The 24,091-nt window shown below is 43.7% G+C and overlaps 1 protein-coding gene and 1 long non-coding RNA gene across 2 annotated transcripts; one reads left to right on the forward strand and one right to left on the reverse strand.

Annotated features, from left to right (window-relative positions):
* Positions 1–717: 717 nt before the first annotated feature.
* On the reverse strand, positions 718–17,419 carry rnf34b (ring finger protein 34b). Its single transcript, XM_053410977.1, has 8 exons — positions 17,227–17,419; positions 9,919–10,137; positions 7,027–7,533; positions 4,760–4,822; positions 4,445–4,646; positions 4,333–4,356; positions 4,168–4,209; positions 718–2,472 (listed from the first exon to the last, which is right to left on the reverse strand). The coding sequence occupies exons 1-8, from the start codon at positions 17,230–17,232 to the stop codon at positions 2,288–2,290; spliced, it is 1,248 nt and encodes a 415-aa protein (XP_053266952.1). The 5' UTR covers positions 17,233–17,419; the 3' UTR covers positions 718–2,287.
* Positions 17,420–19,045: 1,626 nt separating this feature from the next.
* LOC128425282 (uncharacterized) lies at positions 19,046–22,797 on the forward strand. The gene is made up of 3 exons (XR_008333106.1): positions 19,046–19,111; positions 19,276–19,316; positions 22,681–22,797. It is a non-coding gene; the product is annotated as an uncharacterized LOC128425282 (long non-coding RNA).
* The last annotated feature ends 1,294 nt before the right edge of the window (positions 22,798–24,091 follow it).

The following is a 24,091-nucleotide window of genomic DNA, read 5'->3' on the forward strand; positions in this document are numbered from 1 at the left end:
GAGGTGAGGAACTCTTCTGACCCAAACCAGCAGGAATACATTCTGAAAAAACTGTGAATTTTCTTTTATTTTCAAACCTCCACACTGATCAGAATCTTAAATCACGTCGTCTCCCGAGTACATGGAAAAATATACATTTAATAACTCATCAGTAAACAACAATATAAACTATCTACTGTATGTTATTCGCCGAACAGCAAATGAGTTGGGTTTGTTTTTTCCTTTCTTTTTTAACCACAGGCATTTTGTACACACACAGATAGATTAGTGACATCAGAGTTAACCGAATCTCATGAGGAACAGAAAGTGTTTCGTTTGCATAACAGGTTAAAGTAAACCAGGGTTCTTTGACCTCTCTCTGTGCTGTGGACGATGTCTGGAAGGACACAGTGAGGACATGACAGAGAGGTGGATGATGGCGTTACGCTACAGAGAAGAGGAAGTAGCACCTTGTACCTGCCTAAGATTCTACGGTAATGGACACACGGACAATCGGTGGACGCGTGGAAATCAAACGGTGTTGCTCGGTGGAAGATGTTTCACTCGCAAGGACCACACCCCAACCATATCGGATTTCCGGGTTTTTGAATGGAAATCGATACAGTGCATGTGGAGAGTTGGGGTGAAGGTGTGGCCGATAGGCTGGTGGGGGGGAACGCACTGGCGAACAGGCGGAGGTAGACTCAGCGTGGAGCTATAACAACCCCCCCCCCCCTCCCCCCCTTCAGCCAGACAGGACCGAAAACGAGACATGCAAGAGGCATGCACCATACCGAAAAAGAGGGAGGGAGGGAGGAGAGGATGACGGGATGGGAAAGGAGGATGAAGGGATGACGGGAAGGGAAAGGATGGGTCGAAGTATCTGAGACAAACAGAGCGTGAAGGGTTGACCAGATGTAAGTTGACATGTGATTAAAGGTATGTTTGAGGCGTGGCCCCTGCTTCCAAACCAAACCAACTAGTTTCATTAAAATGAAAGATGAACAGGTCATTAAAACGTCTTCCTCAGGGCCTCATATGAGCTGTGTCCCAATTCATGGGCTGCATCCTCCAGAGGACGCGGTCTACACGACCCCAAGGAGACCACCTCCTTCCTGGGCCACGCAGAGACCACAAAGGCCAGATTAAAACAAGAAGGTCTGGTCTGCAGGGGATGACCATCCCCATCTCCATCATCTTACTGGTGTCACCTATCAACAGAGCTGTTTTTATGCCCCTTGGTTTTGTTTCAACCTGTGTAGCATTAGATGAACTGAGACACAGCTATGATCTCCAAGTCAACTGAAACACCTCCATGACCGTTTGTGAACGAGTCCAAAGTTTTGATTCCGTTTCCCGTCGTACTGCTATCTCAAAGGTCAAAGGTCAAGAATGAACTCCCACACTCAGCAGGGACACCGTGCAGCATGTCGGTGGCAGGAGTCGCGTCTGTGCACCGCGTTCTGGTCGAGGGAAATGTCAGAGCACAGTCACACAGTAGGTGTTCAAACATTTACTTTTATTTCCTAAAGTTCATTTGAGAAAAACAGAAAGAAAAAAAAAAGGAGTAAACTATCACACCGAGCTTGCTGGTTATGAGATGTCGCTACTGATGTGAAATCCTAAACCCAATCATCAGACAAAGGCATGACGTTTGGCACCTCACAGCCTTCTGCGTGTGAGACGACTAAAAACACGTGTGAGTAAGTCTCTTGAAATTGTATTTTTTCTCTGATATTGCACATCCTAAAGAACACTGAGGGAGAGAGCCCACGGCGTCATGTGGCATGACTGTGTAAACCGTATCCACTCTCACCCTGGGGTCGTACATTTCTCATCGCGCTGCGTCGGAAACAAACCGATTCGGCTTCAAGTCACCGCGGGACCCCCGTCCTCTCCACCTCCTCTCCTGCGAGTCGGATCTCGAAAGAGAGTAGAAAGGGATGGCAGGGGTGTATGTGTGTGTGTGTGTGGGGGGGTCTGCTGTGTGTTTATCAGACCCTAGAGAGATGAAGAGAGAGGGTGTGTGTTTGTTTCCCGGTGCAGCTGATGACGGTCCACCCGGGAGGAGCAGTGGGACTGGAGCATGAGTTAGTAAAGAGGGGAGGAGGGGGAACCAGACCAGGCCAGAGGCAACCGCCTGACTTTCGGGGGGAGTTGCTCACGCCCGCTGCAGCATCAGCCCCCCCCCCCCCCATGTGAGACGTCATGCACAGCACCTCTTCCTCGATGGTGAAGTCAGAGCTAGGGCCCCACGTGTGCTCGCCCGAGGGGGGGGCCGCTCCGCCACGCACACGCTCTGGAGTCTTTAGGACTTGAAGACGTGCACGGCCCGCACCACGTACTGCCTGCAGATGGGGCACTCGCTCATCCGCTTCCCACATTTGGTGCAGGTGACCATGTGGCCGCACTCCAGCAGCACGCAGTCTATGATGGCGTCCATGCAGATGCGACACAGGTTTTCGTCGGCCGTCAGCTGAGCTTTGACACCATCTGTGGACGGAAAGATGGCGTTAGGTTCCAGTGACAGCACATTCAAATTCACTAGATCCCCTAAATGTGTCAAATTTTTTCGTCGAGATATATAAATTATTTCACTGGGAAATCAACGAAAATGTTGAAAAATGGCTTCTCACAACGTAATCAAATCCTGGATCCGCCCCACTCATCCTGATCCTAATCAACATGCAGACAAACATAACTCCTGCGATCCTGCAGTAACATCATTCACCTCTGTTTGGCCCTGCTATGACCTGCAGTAAACTTTCTCATCTAAATCTCTACTCACTACTTATTAAGTGTACAAATCCTTATTAAAATGTTTTGTCAGCATTTTCCAAATCCCAATAAATGCCACGTCTGTCAATAAATCAGCTAAAGAATCAGAGCCGTATTAGATGCACGAAGCACGGAAACATCCGCCAATGCTACCGTATCCAAAAAATGAAATTCAGCCGTGTATCAGCTCCAAAATCAAATGGCTCATTCCTTCATTTATGCCCCACTCCTCCACCAAATTCAATCCTGCTGACTGACTAATTACCAATGAAAACTTTATCTCTAGAAACAGATTCAGTCGATAGCCAGTGGGCAACGAGCCTGATGAAAACAAAACTTTCTTAATGGAGCTAATAACCAACATGGACGTAAAGTAAAACCCCATCTGCTGCTGCAGATCTTGGGATGGGAACGAAAGTTACAACAACAAAAAAGACTGATTTGATAACTTCTGCTCACTTGAAACCGAGAATATGAAAACTACATTTAACATTCGTTCAAAATGTGCCACTAATCCATCACTGGTTCACAGGAGTTAAACGTGTGACAGCTGACTGATCAGCTCATTGGCTTAAACCTGGCTCCTGCTGCTCGCCGCTGTACAAGGCCCACAGAGCCGCGATCTCGGCCCTCCACCGGGAACCATTAATACCATCGTCAAGCCCTTCACGTCAACAGGAGAACCAGAAGAAGTCTGAGAATGTAATTACACCTGATGGAGACGCGCTGCCACTGAAGTAATGGGATGACTCATCTCAGAGGTAAGAGCTCGGAGAGAGAGAGAGAGTGCATTAACGACGGGACGAGAGGATGAAACGAGACGCTGCACAAAAGAGGAGAGACACGAGTGACAGAACGTGCAGACGCCGAGAAAGACAGGAGATAATGACTCAATTGACCATAATGGGATAATGCACAGGATGATAAAAAGGATCAAGAGGGTAAGAATGGCTCGAGCCCGACCGATTTATCAGCTGGGAGATAAAATAACCTTTCACAGACTTATCGCTCTCTGCGTTTAACAGAATAAACGATGCAGGAAAGATTCACAGTTATTCTCTCAATTCAAGTTCTTTAAATCTGGTTGTGTTTTCTTTTAAATTGCAGTAATCAACGTCGTAATTTAACAAGGAAAAAAGTCACAGTATTATGAAATAAAGTCATAATTTAATGAGAAAAAAGATCCTGTGATAATAAAGATTAAATATTTTATAAATCTTCACTAAATCTGATTTTCTCCTTCTAACATGTAGCTGATATATCGGTATTCAAATATTTTTTATTTCCAGATCAGCCGGGCTCTAACAAGAGGTTGCATCATGCAGAGATGTGAAATGTGAAAAAGTGAAATGTGCAGTATCACTTCATGGAGGTGATGCAAAACATGTTTTTATTATAAAGACATCTTACCTCCAACACCACTGTTGCAGAGAGGTGGAGGATATGCAACCACTTTAAAGATAAGAATGAGCAGTGATAGAGAACATGTATTAGTGTAGGAAACTGTGTTGGAACAAAGCAGATTAAAGTCGAGTGGGAGTTTATTCCATATGTAAAAAGCAAAGAGACAATTACCTGTAGTTATGCTCACATTTTCCACTAAAGAAAAAGGGAGAAAACAGTATTTTATATTAGACGGAACACCGGAGATCACACAAATTCAACAAACAAGTGAAATCCAACTCACTGGATTTCCTGTTCAGCTCGTTTTCTCTGTAGAGCCGGTGCACTCGCTCCAGCAGCTCCCACTTCTCGCAGCAGCCGGAGTAATTGACGAAGTTCCTGGCGAGAATCTCTTTGAGCTGGCGGACGGAGAGGTTCTCTATCGCCTCCTCGGTGTCCAGATCAGACAGGGAAGCCCTGATCCTCCTCTGTGTGGCCGGACTGACCTACAACACAAACGGGTAAACGGGACTGCAGGATCAGCCTCTTTTACTTAGCAACATCATTCAGTTCTATGTATATATATTTATATTGTATATTAAAAACACAGGCGTCACACCTCTATGATATTTTCCGTGGGCTCCAGGTTCAAGAGGGACGCCGTTGGAGTATCCTCGTGCTCCTGTGTGGGCGGAGATCAAAACACTGAAGTCAATTCAACTGTGTTAAAGTTCTCATTAGTCACCGCTCAGCCCATTGACACACACAGTAACTGATTCATCACACACATAAAATCCCTCCTCGTAAAACATGCGCTGTTAGAGTACCCAGTCTGAGAGTCAGGGTCAGATGATTCGTCATTTAAAAGAATAGTTTAAAAGAATGTAGTTTATTTAGCTCAGCATAATGATCAATGTCAAGAGAGCGACTAAGTGGCACAAACTCTGATTTACTCCTGATTGTCCCTTCAATATCTATCACATTTTAACTACACCAAATACTTTATGTTTTCATTCCAATTAGTTTCAGAGTGGATTCCATTAACGGTGCAGATCCAAGATAATTTTTCAATTCTGAAAATGTTATTAGTTGGGACGCATATCTGTAAACAGGTGTTGTGTACAATTATCTGGATGATCTCAATACATGTATGTGCAATATGGTGATAAAGTGGCCAATCAGAGTTTTCTTCTAGTATTTTTTTCAGCAGGAATATGTAAAAACTACTCAAAGATTTGTTGAAAGGATGGGACAAGGGCCAAGAAATAAACGTTTCAATTTTGGCACTGATCCGGACAAGGGGAAAATCCAGAATTTTTTTGTTATCACTTCATTTAACATTGTGAGATGAACGGAGGGACTGATATCTATGAGTGTGTGAAACTTCTTCCAGGTTGACTTTAAGGGGACTGAGTGTCAGTCTAGTTCAGGATATTTTGTAAATATTACTCATCACACCTATAACTGCATGTGTCACATCCCTATTTTGGTCCAATTGTGTTTGAGGGATCTCGCCTTGTGGTGAACGTTAGGCCAGTTTAATTGGCTCAAGATGGTGAACACCCTTTAACTGTGCCCCCCCCGGCACATTTAACCCCAGCTAAGAAAATCATAGTCTGAACTGAAACGTGGGTTTGGAGAATATAGTTATGTCGTTGGTAAAGAACACAAACAACAAAAGGATCTTACAGCCCTCGTGTCCCACAGAGTGAGAGGAGGAAAAAAAAAAAAAACACAGAGGGAGATTATCTATGAGCGGATGAGAGGAGGGATGAACTCCAGCGTTTGTGTTGTTTCTCTGCAGCTGGGATGCTGTGGGGAGTCTCTCAACCTGTGTGGCTGTTACATAACAGACTCAGCCTATATGTAACAGACCTAAAAAAGGCAAAGGGCTTAGGCTGCATCACTGGCTGGTCCGAGAGCCACACACACACACACACAGACACACACACACACACACACACACACACACACACACACACACACAGACACACACACACACACACACACACACACAGATACACTGGTACTTCTATCTTTGTGAGGACACTCATTTACATAACACATCCACTGTCTCCTCACCCTAACCTCAACCATTAGAACTAAATGCATAAACCAAACCTCTAAATTCTAATCTGAACCCTTCAACCACATTTTAACTTCCTAAAAAAATTGTATTTTCAATGTCAGTGGAGGGAAATCAAATCTTTGCAGTTTGTGGGTTTTCCTGCAGAGACACTTCATTCAGAGCAAAGCCACATGAGAGGACGAACAAAAAGAGAGAAACCTGAATACCACTCAGTAGAGCGATACTCCAACCCACGCCTTTAAATTCAATCAAGTTATCAAGATATCAGTTCCTTAAAGGTGTTTTTTTTTTTTTCATCTACATCCTTGAATTATTCACTGGGAATTCAGTAAAAATATTGAAACTTGCAATGTTAAAGAGACTGAAAAAAAAAGAAAATCAACATCCACACCAGTGTTTTAAGGGTTCCTTCCACATCCTTCCACTAAGTTTGGTAGTAATCTATCCTGTATATTTTGTGTAATCTTGCTAACTAATATCAAACCAACAAACATAAACAGGGGTGAAAACAAAACCTCCTCGATGGAGGTGAAAAGGAAAGAGTAAAGGAAAGGGAAGAAATAGTTTGCTGGGGAGTTGAGGGGAAGGAGCCTCGTCCTGACTGGAAACTTGTAAATAAGTTGATTTCACCTCTGAAACTAATTATCTTGGATAGAATGAGGCCAGATGTGAGAGAAGTATGGCATATGGAGATTAGTGAGTGAGTGAATGAATGCCTGCCTGTGTATGTGTGTGTGTGTGTGTGTGTGTGTGTATCTTTGTGTGTGTGTTTGTGTGTGTGTGTGTGTGCATCAGACCTGGCTGGTGGTCCCTGAGCTGTCACTCGGGCTGAGCACGTCTCCCTGAGAGGCGGAGAGGACTGACTGTTCCGAGGCGGAGCGGGTGGCGGAGCGGGGCGAGGCGGCGTGCGAGTGGGGGAGCGAGTGCAGACTGTCTGTGTCATCTCCCCCTTCGTCTTCCTCCTCCTCGTGTGTGTCCTCCTCCTCCTCTTCCTCCTCCTCCTCCTCGTCCTCCTCATCCTCTTCCTCCTCGTCCTCTTCCACCTCCAGCACCGCACTCTGGGGCTCCCTCGACCCCTGATGACACATCACCAGGTCCACCAGGTCCTCCTTCTCCCGACACGTGTCCGTGGGGATGTTGCGCAGCAGCAGGTACGTGCGCAGGTCTTTCACCCGGAGCTGCATGAGCCGGGGCCGCTGGAAGGCCGTGCCGCGCAGCAGGTGGCAGGTTGTGCAGCAGCGCAGGTTCTCCTGCAGCACCGAGCACAGGGCGCAGTAACTCTTCTTACAGTCGCAGCAGATGTGCTGGGGAGGAGAGAGAGAGAGAGAGGAAGAGAGGAAGAGAGGAAGAGAGGAAGAGAGGAAGAGAGGAAGAGAGGAAGAGAGGAAGAGAGGAAGAGAGGAAGAGAGGAAGAGAGTCAGCGATCGGCATGATGTGATTAACGATTATTATTATTCTGACTGAAGCGACTAAACTCATCGTTAGATCAATTCAATCCACAGCATTCACTTAAGAAAATGTGTTTTTCATTATTGATAATTCGGCCCTGATGTCGGCCTTCTGTGAGCATAAGAAACTATTTATCCCTCACATCACTTTTGATGAATAAATTAATCACAAAAGGAATTTAATTATCTTGAGCTGAGGAAAGTGGGTTGTACGATGGAACCGAGATAGCGACAGTTTCTGTTCACGTTGTTTTAGTTTGAAAAACAATAATTCACCAGCCAAGAGTTTGACTTGCAAGATACTGTCGATTGGAACTGAGCGATAATCCAGAATTACCATTTACTAACTTTCAGTGGAGCTGCTGCACGATAACAGCAAAACACTTTGTTATCGTTTCACAAAATTATTAGTTTTCAATTTTGAGGCAAAGTGTAAATGAGCAGAGATTTTTCGAACTTTGATGATAACAAACTTCATTAATACAGCACCGTTCATGAAAGACAATGTGCTTTACATAAAAGAAGTTAAAGAAATTTACTGTAAAGCTATAATTAGAAAAATAAAACTAAATATAAATAACAGGTTAGGCTACGATTGGACAACAACCATCGGGTCAAACATTAAAAAAATGATTTTGAAACTTCCTTGATGAATGTTTGTATTTTCCATGTAGGTCGATGTCAGTGATTTATTGACGAGATGAGGGATCAGGTGCCAAGTTGATGGGCTGAAAATGGGTCAAAAATTCTTTGAGTCATTTATGAAGTAAAAATGTCCAAAAAATCTGCATGTTCCAGTTTCTCCGATGTGAGGATCCACTGTTTCCTGCTGTTTTCTATCATTGCACATTTCATCTTGTGTTCATTAGATCCTGCAGCTCATATCCTGCTAAGTCATTTTTCGGGGAAAGAATAAAGTCAAAAAAGACTTGACTGTCAGTAGTTCTTGGTGATGTTTGACATTTTAGAGGCTTAACAGTGATAAAGAGCATTGGAGTGGACTGACACTTCAAACGTGCAGGGAAGAAGGTCGACCACCGCGGCAAACATCTTCTTATCAGTAACGCACAAACACGCACAAGCACATTTCCACCGCAACAGATCCAGTTCTTCAATCATCGACTCTTAATCCTCCGGCACGTCTCTTTTCATACCGTGAAAATATCACGCTCGCACACAAACATGCAGGAATCGACCCGCCGGCAGACAGGCACCTGGTGTTTTCATGGCGATAGAGCGATCTGAAGCGGTGAGGACACGCTGGCATTAAACTCTGACACGGGCAGAGACCCCTGGAAATACCAGAATTAATATGTATGTCTTTTGCTGCCCAGAAACTTTAGAAATCTAGAGCAGAAATCCCTCCATGGTGGAACAGATAACAGCAACTGGACACCTGTAATCTAATCCTTTATATAAGGAGTACTTCATGTGAAAGGTAGTAACTATTGTTGAGTGTTGTTGAGTGAAACATATATTTCATGCTGAAATGAAGTGAGTCCCATCGATCAGAAATAAAGTACAAGTAGAGTTTGAGGTACTTGTACAGTTTGTTGAGTAAATGTACTTTTCATCAGAGACTTTGAACTTGAGATAAGTTTGTTGTCACAGTGCAGAACGTGCTGCCTCTGTTTATTTTATTATATGTGCATGTTGCACTGATCCTGTAACTGTTCGTGTATTAGAGTTCTGTGCTGTTCCACTCTCTGCTCTAATCCAGTCAATTCATGTCTGTCTGACATGATGTTATTTTATTTCCGTTCACTCTTAAATAGGGTGTTGAATGTGTGAAGCAGCATGTGGACATCCTGAGATTGTTCACTTCCCAAAAAGAATACAATCTTAAAAATAGAGAAAAATTTGTGAAATAAGGATTTAATATAACATGGATTTAATTCACTTAATTGAAAGGCCTAGTTCCCAGGATTTCCCATTAAGAGGATCTCTGCCCAGCAAGTGAATCAGTAATTATGGACGTCAGTGTTTCCTTGAACGCACCATGAATGAGCAGTCCCTCTCATCGCTGCACGCAACGATTGCATAACTCAGACACAGATAAAAAAAAAAAAACGCTGACTAAATGTGGAAGGTGAAGGATTATTTAAGCAGGTTCCCTCGTCTCTGCAAGTTCATGTTGATGTTGCTCTGACCTGGAAGGGGGGGGGGGGCAGGCAGCTGGTATGTCAACTTGCTGTTTGCTGGTATTGTCCCTGAAACCCGGTTCACTCAGCTCTTGTTTACCTTGCGTCTGAAGACGGTGAAGGCCAGTCCGCAGGCCTTGCACAGCTGGCCGGCGCTCCCTGAGCTGGTGGGGGGGTAGGTGGAGTATCCGGCGCTGGGGGCGAAGCGGAAGGGCCCGGCCCCCGCCCCGAACCCGGGCTGCTGCGCCCGCACCGTGCCCGTGCCCATCACCTCGTTCAGCAGCCCGCAGCATGACGCCCACATGGACGATGCCCCGGCCTAAAGGAACAGAGAGAAACACACAGGGAAACTTTTAGAGAAATCTTTCCACAGCTTTAAAGAGGGGAAGTCACAGACAGAATCATATGTATTATGTATCAGCTCATTCCAGCTCCTCATTGAAGCTAAACAACATATTTATGAAATATTCAAACCCTGAACTTCACATCCTGCCTTCTGCACTGAAGTAACGATTGAACAAAGTTATAAGTACAAGTAATATAAATTAGATTCCAACATCATCATGTAGTCAACAATATAAACTGATTAAATTAGTTACTAAGCTGTTATGTTGTTGTTTATTGTGAGTATGTTTAATGTGTGTGTGTGTGGTCCAGGTATTACTCATGTTGTGGGGACCTAGCTCTGTTTACACATTCACATTATGTGGACTTTTCTTACTAATAGTTACAAAAATCAAGTTCCCATCACGTAAATCAATAGATTTTAAGGTGAAGACCTGTTTTAATGTTAAGGTTTAGGCCTAGTTTAGTTTTAGGGTTAAGCAAATAATAACTATGGTTAAGTTTGGAGTACAATTACAGGAAATCACTGTAAGTCAATGTCATGTCCTCTGAATTCATTGAGACAGAGTTGTGTTTGTGTAAAAACTACAATTATCATGTCAACGATGAGGTAATTAAATGATTTCTCATTCGTTTCTATTTCCGCTAAAGATCTGATGATCGGCTCTTGTGTCTTTTTTAGCAGAATCACGTGTAAATCACTAAAAAGCAGACGAGCTGGGGATTTCTCTCAGCCCTGAATAGCGCCTGCAGAACCTCCGCAGACAAAGTAGGGCAGCTTGTTTGTCGCCGGAGACTCAAAATCCAGGGCATAAAAAAGTGAAATGATTCACTACTGTCTGCAAAACCTTCAACGCTGCGAGCACATGGAATATTTTAGAGACTGAATCAGAGTTTAACAGTCAGGAGGACGTGTCCCTCTCATGGACACTGACTAACACCTAGAGACTGTGAGGACCATAGCAAATCATCAGCATTTCTTTTCCTCACTCTGGTCGAGGGTGAAGGGCAGAGGGTGTTATAAATCAAATTGTGATTATGGAATGTGGGCTGTACAAATAAAATGTGAATGATTGATTATTATTCTCACACTATAACAATTCACCTCATGCTCTATAAATTAGTTTTTTAATTTTATTGGTGCCCTTACTAATCAAACAATTAATTTTTAACTATACTGAATCATCCAGCCCCGGCCTCTACTGTACCCTGCATGCCTTTGGGAGACGTTCTCTCCTGGTACGGAGGCTGAGAGAGTAAAACAAGAGGGATGAATGAATGAGTAGGAAAGAAAGGGAGGGAGGGAGCGAGGGAGGAGGGGAGATACTGGACAGCCCATTACCGAGAGTGCTCTTGAACAGTCCTCGAGGTTAGAGATAATTAGGCAGGAGAAGCCTCTAAAAGCTCCTATTAATGACATTTTCCAAAGAGACCCGTGGGTTAAACTTCTCCGTCACTGCATTATTTTGTACAATCTGATAAATAAATACGCCACATAAGAAGCAGATGATGGGCATGCACCTTGAGGATCAAATGAGAGGGAGAGAATCGTATATTGACCTGAGGAAAACGTGCAAACTAGAGCCGTGACTTCGAGCAGTCCCAGCCCACACGGAGAGACTCGGCCGGATGTGTTTGCTGACCACGAGACGGGCCGGAGACACGGAGCAAAGATGGCGTGATGGGAGGCCCGGCCCCTTGGAGCATACTGATGAGACGAAGGAGGGAGGAGAACCCAGGGAGGTCAGCGAGGAGGAGAATATGTCTTCTGTTGTTGCCCCCGGCCTGTAGAATCAATAGCTGACATGAGCATAATGTGGGCCCTCTGTGGTTCCCCGGCTCTGTGCGGGACAGTAAGGGAGTTCACAGGGTACTGCCACATCTCTTCCTCAGGCGGCGCTCCGACTTGTCACAAACACCCTGTGATCTGACCTCACTCCATCTACTTAGGTATTCGCTACGTAATCTTAGGAAGCAGGCACTATATGTGGAGTCACTGTGAGGAAGGTGGAGGAAGGTCCAGTCCCTTGCTGCAGTCGCACAGTCCAGGATGGGTTTCAAACCATTCACTTATTATTTCATTCATTTATGAGATTTCCACCAAACTATTATCGAGACTAAATAATTCATCCTGTGGTCAACAAAAGGTAAAACAAATAAGAGACAAATGCTCATCACCTCTGCCCCCAGTTCAAGGTGACATCTTTAAAAACCTTATTTTATCAAACCAACATTTCAAAACATAAAAATATTGAATTTACACTAAGATAAGACACAAATTCTTTAAAATTGAGAAGCTACAAGAAGTAAATGGTTCATCTTTCAGCTTCATAAATAATAAAATGTCATTTATTAACTACTATTAATTCATCTCATCTTAACTGACTATTCTTAGCTGTATGCATCTTCTCCTGATTTCAATTTGCCACAAGCAGCTTGCTTTGCCAGACTCCCGTAGCTTTATGCGCACACAATAACACCAGGATGCATAACAACTTGATTTATTTGCCCCAGGCCTAAACTTGACCCGATGTTCAGCTGCTCAAAAAGTCTCCCAGGTCAGACACAAAACCTCCTCGCGAGGGAGTGAAGACACCGAGAAGGAATATTTAGTGCATCCTCCGCGGCAGCCCTCCAATGAAAACAGTGTTATCCGGCGGTGAGCCAGCAGCACGAGATCCCTCTGTCACTTCAATTAGCGCCCGGTTAGCTCTGCGGGCAGGGAGTCCCACACAAACAAGGAACAAGAGCAAACACCAGAACCCCTTTGTCAGCTGTATCTTTTATGTTTCCTTGGAAAATACTTTATTACAGTCGATTCGAATCACCTCCGGACACTCTGAATTCTGGGACTTGGCCACATAATTGAGACATTTCTCACACTGCTGCTGGAACACGACCAGCAAACAACCAGGACGCAGTGCACAAACAAACCAGGGGGCCAGCGAGAGGGGAGAGCAGCAACAAGTAACTGTGCCACAGATTTAAATAGAAGAACCACCAGGGAATGGAAATCAGCTTCGTTCAGGCCTGAGTCCACGAACGGTAATCTGACCCCCTGAATACAGCTTCAAAAGAAAAACTGTATCCACACAGACCAGTGTAAACATACTGGGCGGAACCACATTGAGGTGTAAATGGGTCGTGTGAAGATTGGAGCTGAAACGAGTCTGAAACCGAGAGATAAGACTTCTTACCTCCGAGCGGCGTCAGGTGCCTTCTGAGCAACCTCTGCCGAAAAGGTTCCCTCTCAGATTTATACCGAACACAACCGGAGGAAAGTTGACTCGTGTCATTAGTGCATTAACGTCAATGTCAATCAAGTCAAGGCCATTAAACCCCTTAAAATAACCAGGTGCCCAGAACCAGTGAGTCTAATGGTAACAGTGAGTAACCACATAACAGGAATCATCCACAGCTTGAATCCCAGTGTGGAATTGATTTGCTTATCATCTCTCTCCTTATGTTTCCTGTATCTGCATGAGAGACTATTAAAATAAAAGGAAAAAAATCAATGTACTCCCTCACATTGATGATCCATCACAAATGTATATATCTATATAACAAAATAATAGATACTTTAACCTCTTAGTGCAAAACTCTATAATTTATAGTTTATCCTTCGCGGATCACAGGCCAACACACAGAGACACACAACCAGTCACACCTACGGACAATTTATATCCTCACTCTACATGTCTTTGGACTGTGGGAGGAACCGAGACACATGAAGAACACGCAAACGCTGCACAGGAAGACAAAGCTGGGATTCGCACCGGGGACCTTCTCTGCTGGAGAATTCATAAAATCAAATATTGACATAATTCAGTTGTGCCTGACCTGCAAACCCGTCCACCACATCTCGGAGGAGCAATTTAAAAGGGAAATCCACCAATTTCACACATTAAGATTAGTTTCCAGAACTTGGGGAGAACTTCTACTCCCTAGTCCTGCTGCATATATTTTGATCCAGTTTTTGTACACTGTCCATCTTGAGTCTGAATATTGATTCAGAGAGGTAAGGTGTTACAGTGGTACCTCACGGCAAGAATGTTCCTGGTTCGAATCCCAGCTTGACCTTGGCCTTTCTGTGTGGAGGTGGCATCTTCTCCCACTGTCCAAAACATGCAGATTGGGATTGTGGTAATACGGGACTTTAATTGTCTGGTGACCTATCAAGGGTGTGACCCGCCTCTCGCCCAAAGTCTGCTGGGATTGGCTCAAGCTCCCCCTGCGACCCTCAAAGGATAAATGGAAGAGAATGAATAGATGGATGGATGAATGGATTGATGGATGAATGGAGAGCTACAATGATGGAGGACCTACATCTGTATAGGTTATAACGAATCTCTCTGATCGTTGGCAAATTCTGTCTAATGTATCATCTCAAGTATCAATCACAGTCTATGCATTTGCACGCATCAGCAGCGATCAATACACAGATACAGTATAACCCAGAGTGAGAGTACTAAGATGCCTGCAGAGTAAACATCTGTGCACTATCATAAAGCGTCATCATTCACCATATCTCCATCGGGAGCTGTCTCTCTCTCACATTTCATTTCCTCTCTCTGTCGGCTGAACCCTTTTTTTTTCTCTGGTGATGTCACTGACGCCGGTGAAAGTGGATCCAGTCGCCTGACGGTTCAGACCGGGGAGTAATTTCACCAGAGAAAAATAAATTAATTCATTTACGGCCTTTCGTTGTTTGTCTAAAATGATAAGACTCAATTTTAAACAACACATTAGTAAATCATGCGCGAGATGTACTTGATTCAGTCGTGTCTGCTGCCGCCTGCGGACATCACATGCAGAGAGGGAGTCTGGAGAGAGATATGCACATTAAAGTCGGCTACAGGCTAAGTTTGGATTTGTGTCTGCAAAGTAAAATGTTTAAACAGTCTACTCCGAGGGCAGAGGAGGACTCGGCGAGGATCTAGCCCGGAGAGAGCTTTCGATTCGGCGATGCAAACGCATATTGACCGCTGCAGAGTTTGTCCTGGAATATTAAAGCATAACCAGACTGCTTTACAACCAGCACCAGAGATCTGCCGTGCCCCCCGGACTCTCTTTACAGCTTTAGACCTCTTCATCCACTTTAGAAGTCAGCCCTAAGTCAACTTACATTCTCATCGGGAATATGAGCATGAGCCGCTGAGCTGCAGCCCTGTGACATCTTATCATTTCAGCAGAGATTAGTGTTTGCGTCCGTGACGTCCAGTTTATATGAAATGATAAGAAGGATTTTGAATGGAAAGAATTAAAAATGTTTATCAAATATGCATTTGCACTGAAATATATATTTAGCCCGAGACTGCATCACTGATTGGTATTGATAACACTAACACTGGGAGGGCAGTAGATGTGAGCTACGCTAACACCGTCTGTCCCACAGGGGCTATACTCCTGCTTTTCAATTTGAATCAGATTAGACAACAACAAAAAATAAAGTCCTTTTTTTTACAGGGACACAGTGATGATAATTTGCTGAAGGTAAATTGATTATCCAAGATTATATACTTAGGTTAGAAAAAAGTTTCTAGCTAAGGCACATTTCCCCCATAATATAAGAAGTGATTTTTAAACCTTGCAATACTCTGGATGTGTATGAAAGCTGAAATATTAAATAACTATATTTTTGTCCAATGTTGACTGAAAACCTGAACGCGAGAATGACATTATTCCCAAAACAAACACTATGAAATGTGGATTTGGTTAAAGTAACCAATCACCAGCATCCCCTTCACATATAGACCACAAACATTCACCCCAAGAACATTGTGATATTTAAATATAGATGTATTTGACTGGACAGGACTAGATATCGAGAGAGAGAGAGAGAGAGAGAGAGAGAGAGAGAGAGAGAGAGAGAGAGAGAGAGAGAGAGAGAGCGAGAGAGCTTGTACCTTCACTGACATACCCCCCCCCCCCCAACACACACACACAATTATGATAATGCTTCTCTATGAAATGAAGGTCAGAGAGAATAAATACAGTACAGTACAGTGGCTGTATTTTTTCCAGTGCAAAGTATTTGAGTATGTGCATGTAATTACTTTGCAATAACAGATGTTTTTCAGACCAGTACACACAGCAGAACACATCCTCACTGCAATTACATGTGATCCACTGCCAGATGCATCAAACAGCAGCTCATTACTCTTACATAATGCATGTATGTATGTTGATGATGATGCTGATGATGCTGATGCTGATGGTGGTGGTGGTGGTGATGGTGGTGGTGGTACCAGCTCTGTATAACCTCTCACTGAGCCAGAAACCTGCCTCCACCGGTGCACCGATGACATCATCGCCAACATCTTCATTATTACCAGGTCCTGAGCTCAGCTCGAGCTGTCCAGACATCCCCGTCCCCCCCCCACCCCCCGTTCGCTCCTCTCGCTGCTGCAGCCCGACTCTGCTCCAGCTGCAGGACCACAGCTGGATCCACACACCGGCTGACAGCGGGGAGACTCCACTGGCCCCGGACCTGAGAGGAGATCCGAACCGGTGTGTGTGTGTGTGTGTGTGTGTGTCAACACCGAGACGTCTCCCAAACATCCCCGCACTCTCTCTCTCTCTCCCTCTCTCTCTCTCAATGACCGCAGTCTCTATCTCATTAGAGCGGATTAGAGCCTGGCGGTGAATGGACGTCGCTCCGCCGGCTTTAGTCCAATGAACTATCTCACTGGGGTCAGATCGGGCTCATTTAAAGGCTACACACTGTACCTACTGTTTATGACACGGAGGGGAGAGCGTTTCCAAAGGGGTTGCACACTCGCCAAGAAAATGGAATTCATACGGACAAGAGCAGGACCACCAGCAGCAGGCGAGTGGATATCTGATGACAAGTTCAAACCAAGCAGCCAATTATGCGTAAAAACGCAAAACGCCTGTTGATGTAATCGTTACAAAGTGTCACACAAACAACATTAATTGACGTGAGGACGAAGGTATTCCTCTTCTTCTTGCGGTGCAGCATCGTGCGCAAAGCCCCACACACAATAAACCCGCATCACCTTCGAATCCGAAGCACAAAGCAACCGCAGATGGAGTCGCGTACCTTCATTGGACCTCCCGTTCGAGGAATCTGCCGAGTAATGTCAGGACGACGACCATGGCAAGTGCACAGGGAATCAAACCATTACGTCTTCCCTCTCTTCGAACTGCCTGTGTGTGTGGAGTAAGCATAACGTAATGGCCAGGAGAGCCGCGGCCAACCACAGCGCGCACAGAGTCGCCGTTATCTTTAGCAGCCAATCCGCTACTGCAGAGCGCGGCAGTGGGCGTTCTGCGCCGTGCGTAAAGACGCTTGTTTGTGCCCGACGGACGCATCATGCTACGTTCACAGCTTTGGTTTCACATGTACGTGTGGAAAGTAATGCGCTCAACTGCAACAGCCCAGATTCAAATATGGTTTATTCTATCATTATGTGTTATGTCACGCAGGTTTATAACTGTTTAGGTTTAAGATTCATTGGGGCTAAGTCTTTTTTTTAGGTTTTAAGTTTAAAGTTTTCTAGGTGTTGGATATCATTTTAGGGTTTTGCATTTTCCCCTGCAGAATTAACCACTTTTGCAAAAGCAATTATATCATATCAACTGTATTTATTATATAAGGTCTTATTTTAACCTACATCAACGCATGCATTGCTATTTCTGTTTGTTTTACACCAAAACTAGCTGCATGTACATATTATTTGACCTCACTATTTAACCTATGTACGTGCACGTGTGCATTCCAGTGTTGGTGTGTATGCAAACAAGGCTGCTGTCTGCAGTAAAGGTGGTTAAAGGGCTTTTCTTCTTCCATCACAGCGCCAGTACTCGCTGTGAGCCCGCAGGGGGCAGCAGATAGCGCTGCATCATCGTTATTGTCATCACTCAGAGATAAGTGAGCCTCAGGGGGAGGAAGGAAGGCTCCTCAACTTTGTTCTGGCTCTATAATGCAGCTCATATCATAAAGACTCTACTGTTGCCCGTGTGCAGGAGACACCAGGACCCACAGTGATGCAACTGCAGTGTTAAGCTGCTGCCTAAGTACATTTAAATTCTCTGCCATCTCCAGCACATCAAACAGTGACCCCACTATGTTGATTTTATGTCACACAGCAACATTAAAAGACTTGTTGAGGCCTCCGGGCTCCCAGTGACACACTTTACAGCTTCAGAACCGGCCTGAATATTCATCCAGCCTGTTCAAACTTCAAAGTTGTGTGTTGGAATATGGAAGTGAACACATTTCTTCCCTCACGTGTGTGTTATTTGAGAGAACCACTCCGGGTAGATGTGCCTGTGACTTAAAGTGCTGTACACTCAAATAAAGGTTTTCACTTGTGGTTAGTTGGCACATGCAATGCAGATAAATATTTGTGCAGGTTCCGACAAGTTGATCGGAGATTCCCGCCTCCACCTACACACTTAAATAACCTGGAATTACTGCCCTGTGTGTTTTTGCCAGTGTCAACCAGTTAATTTTCAGTGTTTTTTCCCCCCCACCAGACTTATTTGAGGTCACCGTGACCTTTGAACCCTGAAAGACAATCAGAAATTCTCCAAAGGCAGATTTTAGATCATAAAAAATGTTTTGTGGGGCCACTGTGACCTTTGACCTACAAAATCCAATCAGTTCATCCATGGGTCTAAATGAACATTCGAAAGGATTCTCTGGAGTCTCTGGAGGCGTTATGCAAATATTACGCTAATATGTATGCATGCTTGTCGATACCAGACGACTCATGAGGTCTTTGAGGGGCTTCAGGCTCAGTGTTTGGGATTTTTACATTTGCCGAATATCTGTTAAAGAATCTCAAACCAGAATGAAGGCCCGTTGTGTGAGTCCAGGGCCGGAGCGGGCACGTACCTGTCAAGGGGAGGAGTTTTGATAGGGGAGGGTCTGGGAGTCACCAGCCTTGTTCCTTTGTTTGAGACCATGTGGACTTGCACCAGTAAGTTTGTTTGATTTCATTGTGTCTATTGTTGAGTTTATTTTCCTTACTTTGTATTATGTTACTTTATTGTACACCCTAATTCACTTTATGTTATTGATGTTTATTGGTCCCTAATAGCCCCTAACGCTGGGTGATGATATTTTTTTGTGTTCTTGTCGAAGGATAAAGATGCTTTTGTCGACTCTGTGGATGCAAAGATTATGTAAGTAACCTGTTTTAATGTTGTCTGGCACGGATGGTTACAAGTTAATTAATGTTTATTCAGAGAAATCCTCCATTCCTCCCACCATCCACCTGTTGTATTGGATCATGTGTTTTAATGTGCACGCCAGCCAGGAGATGTCTGACTCAGTTTTAAACTTTAATTTAAAAAGTTAAAAAATTTAAAAATTTAAAAAATTTAAAATCTGAACTGGACCAGTTCCTTCAGGAAGTTTAAAGCTCAGTGGTCACACTCATCTTTTACATACACAGAAAAAAAAACTATACAATGCGCTCAAAGAAAAAAACATCAACTGTTTCTGTAGCAGATGAACATGAAAACAACCTTCAAGTGTAACTTTATGCTCTTAAATGTTTATACATGATGATGTGGAGAAAAACTTTCATATTTTGGTCTGAAAGAATACATATCTGTGATTCCAACTCGACTCCTTCATTGTGATTATTTGTCTGAAAACCCCAAAATGTTCACTTTATGATATGAAATGGTGAAAAGCAGCAAATCTTTACCTGAGAGAAGCTGGATTTATTATTTACTTGTGTCCTAGCAGAACTGGTATTTGATAATTCTTTTACCCAGTTGATCACCTGCTCACACACACCAGACTTATTGAGCGAACAGTGAACACACACTTAAAACACCCTCTTTCTTCCCATGCTACCTCAGATCAGGGCTTACTCTCTTACAGCTGCATCCCATGTTCACGCAGTTGCACAATGCAGCTCCTTCACAATGTAACCCTCCCACTCCTCCACTCTGCTTCCAATTATGCAGTTTATGATAAAGGTAACAGGTCCTGGAACAAACATCAGATGATGACTCATACCTTTCCAAGGGAAGTCTGATCTCCATATGACAATTCAAGCATTACAGCTTTCAATGAGAAGCAGACGATAACATCAACCTCTGTGGGAGAACTTTGGAGACAGTCCAACACCCAATTGTCTACAGAGTTGTGTAATATGAGCAACAGAAAGCAGGGAGACTCAAACAACCACTTCAGATTGACACACACAAACACACACATTCTACCATTTCTGCTTCCATTTGATGGATACATCCCAAGATACTTCTAACCTACACGTAAGCTGCTGTCAGACGTGCACTGAACTCTTAGGAGGTGCATGAACGCAAACATCCGAGGGAGACACTCTCCTCCTGGCCTCCTCGTATAAGGTCTGTGGAAATCCAGGAGAATCCCGTGTGTGAACACAGCAGGGGATCCCCGCTGGATTCACCAAAAGAGAGTGGTTGAGACACCAGATGCATAAATGTAAAAAAAACGTGCAAAAGGAAAACTAATGTCTTCTGACTTGAACAGTGTGTGGTGGTTTGTTCTTGCACTGGTAATGATCACCGGGGTTTGTGATTGCATCTCCCCTTGGTAAGTAGCTGCCTCCTACATAATTCCCAGCTATTTATGTTAAAGTGTGTCATTTCTCTGTGGTCTCAGTAATTCTGTTATTTTCGCTTTCATAAACATTAGGAAATAAAAGTGATTTGTTTTTGACTTAGAATCTTTTTTTCCTTTCTTTATAGTCCTCCATTCCATTCCTCCCATTTTTAATTAAGGATTTAGTTCTGAACGTAATGAACGTATCGCACTCTTCTTGAACCACAACAATCTGATTGTGTCCATGCACGCTGAGGTCATTGGGGTCAAGTACGACCAACAGGCTGTTTCTAAAGACAACATTTGTCAGTCTAAACACGGTGCTGGGTCACATACCCCTTCCCACCTTACCTGCTCCTCCCTTCATCCACCGCCCAGTCTCACCCCTTTCTCTCTCAGCCCTTACCCATCACCTACTCCCCAAAACAAACCCTCCAATACTCTGTAAAAATTGTAAATACTTGTAAAAAGACGCATCTCCCTGTGTGCATATCTTTCTGAATACACACAGACGCAGGATTCATGGCTCTGATCAACTACTGCACGACACTACTTTTAAAATATTTTGATAGTGTCCATGCTCTCAAAGTTATCTGGGTCGCCACGGTTCACTCAAATTAAACATAATTTAGATGACCTGATTAACACAGCTCCTCCTTTTAATGGTGACACTCCTGAATACACGCATGAGAAGATGATTCATCGAAAGAAAAATTGAAAGGTCCAATATGTTTCTTCAACAACTAGGAGTGTGTCATTCAAAACAACAACAAAATACCTTGTTAGATGTTGTGAAGCAGAGTGGAATCATGGGAGTTGTTGTCTACCTGAGGTTCACTGATGAGGTAACAGAGTTTTAATCACCTTATGTGAGAGTAGGGCAGACCACACACACACACACACAGACGCGCTCACACACACAGACACACACACACACACACACACACACACACACACATACACACACACACACACACACACACACACACACACACACACACACACACACACACACACACACAGCAGATGTAGCCACCTCTTCTTCTGACATGCCCCATTTCACATGGAGCTGTTCTGCGATGCCAATGATTACCACTAGATGGAGCATTTATTCTTTCCAAATCACAGCACTCCACTTCTCTGTGTGTTTTACGTTTGCTTTGCCATTCCTGGAAAATTTGTCAACATTTGCATAAGAAACTTGAGTTGAAAATAATAAAAAATAAACTTGATTTTAATATTCAGGTTCTTTATTAAGGTTTTTTATTCTGCATTTATTTGATCACTTGTGTTAAAAAGTGCAACATAAAGTTAGTCACTCACATAGTGTAGCACTTACAGAGCAATTGAATAAATACACAACTAATTGCAATAAGTATTAAATGATATCAAGTGACTTGTTTTTGAATAAAACACATTTGTGGAAAGAAGGTTTACGGAAGTACTGTGTAAATGCACTTTACTCAAGTACTACTTAACTTCTAGTACCACTTGCACTTGAAGTTCAAGTACCTCAGTCTCTGCCTTCTCTGGAAAAACGTACACGTCAATAATTTTAATAACCATTACAATTATTTATTTTTATAGCCATTCTGTTAAATACCCAATTAGCTAGCTGGCTATTAGTAATTAGATAGCTATGAACTCTCAGAGGAAGAAGTTGCTTAAAGGCCATTTCAGATTGTGAAATCTGAAATGGCCCCCCCCTCCGATAATCATCTCAGGACTTGTAAGATTACTCATACTGATAAAAAACTGATGCCTAGTGGCAGGGAATAATCATACGTAACCTTAAAATGTTGTTTGCCGATGGTACTTATTAGTATTTTAATGCGGTACCAGCGATTTGCTTTACAGTACAGGTAAGGGATCTGTACTGGTGCAGCGTGAGCCAGCCCGGTCTGTATTATGGTCTTATGAGGTTTTAACCGAGCTCTGTTTTATTGACAGGAAGATGTGGGAGAGTTTGCTCTGGGAATGAAAACATTCCGTCTGCCTCCCACGTCACCGTGCACCAACCTGCGTCCTGCTCCCGCCACATGACTGAGGATAATGACTCACCTGGACGTGAGCATCTGTTGGCAAAACTCATACGCCATGAGGAAAAGACAAAATACACAAACAATGGACATCTACATTTCAAAGCTGCGTGTAAAATTAATAATTGATTAGCACAATTTTAATGTTTCTGTTGCATTTGGAGAGCTTTATCAGATTAAACTCTAATACTTTAATGCTACATTGTCCTGGAGAAGACTCAATATTTATTTTTATTTCTACCGACAGAATTGATATTGACCTATTTCATTTTGAAAGCTGTAGACAGCTACACAGAATATTTACCTCAAACCGAGGAGGTGATGTTTTCTGCCCATTTGTTTTTCTTGTGGAATTTGGTGCAGGTTGTCGGGCCTTGGCGGTTTGCTCACATTTGCCGTATTGTTGTACTGTATTTACTTGACTTGTGTATATGCTCTACTTCCCACGACTGTACACGAGACACTGTTTGTGTTTGATAAACTGCACCGAGTCGATTTGAACCGCAGAGTGTCGGCAGCTTGTTTGAGCGTCGGCCATAAACCAGCCCAGTATCCTGTGTAATTTGACACTCCTCTGTTCAGAGGGACAAACTGGGAATAGAAGATGGATGGCTCCAGCTCCCCCCGCCCCCCCCCCCCCCCCATCCCCACTGCAAATTTGAAAATGCCTCGCTAGCAGGATGTTGCTATTATTCAGCCTCTGACGGGTCCATACAGGGCGGCATTCTCATCCACACACAATATGAAATGCTGACGTGGAAACCAGGTGCAGGGGTAGAGTTTCTAATGTCTCCCTGAAGTGTTGGAGCATTTTTAGCCTCATATAACGTCCAGATTATGTGTGACGCAGGCTCAAGTGAATGGAGCAAGTTTTGTCGACGTAAAATGTAAAGAAAAGCTCCACCTTTCTTTGTTTATACACATACAATCATTGTGTTATATGTCTCGGTAGAAGTGTGCATGTCCTGCCCTGTCTGCGTGGGTTTTTAATGTAGGAACTCCGGCTTCCTCCCACATTCCTAAGACATGGAGATCCAGCTCCTCCAGGGACCTTTAAAGGATACGGATGATGGGTGAATGGATATCTCTTGATAGATTTGATTTCAATATTTTTTCCAGTCATGTCGCTCATTTTCAAAAAGCATCTAAATAATCCTGGTACACAGCAAAACCATAAATACATCCCATCTGCAGGAGGACATTGGTTTTACGTATAGAACTCATTTTTGCAGACGTGTCTTTATCTTTGTATTCAAAATGGCTCAAGCGGCTGCTTATGATTTGAAAGAGTTTGTAGTGATGAAGACACAAAGACTCATCTT

This window comes from Pleuronectes platessa, chromosome 19 (genome assembly GCF_947347685.1).
Source record: "Pleuronectes platessa chromosome 19, fPlePla1.1, whole genome shotgun sequence".
Classification (NCBI taxonomy): Eukaryota; Metazoa; Chordata; class Actinopteri; order Pleuronectiformes; family Pleuronectidae; genus Pleuronectes; species Pleuronectes platessa.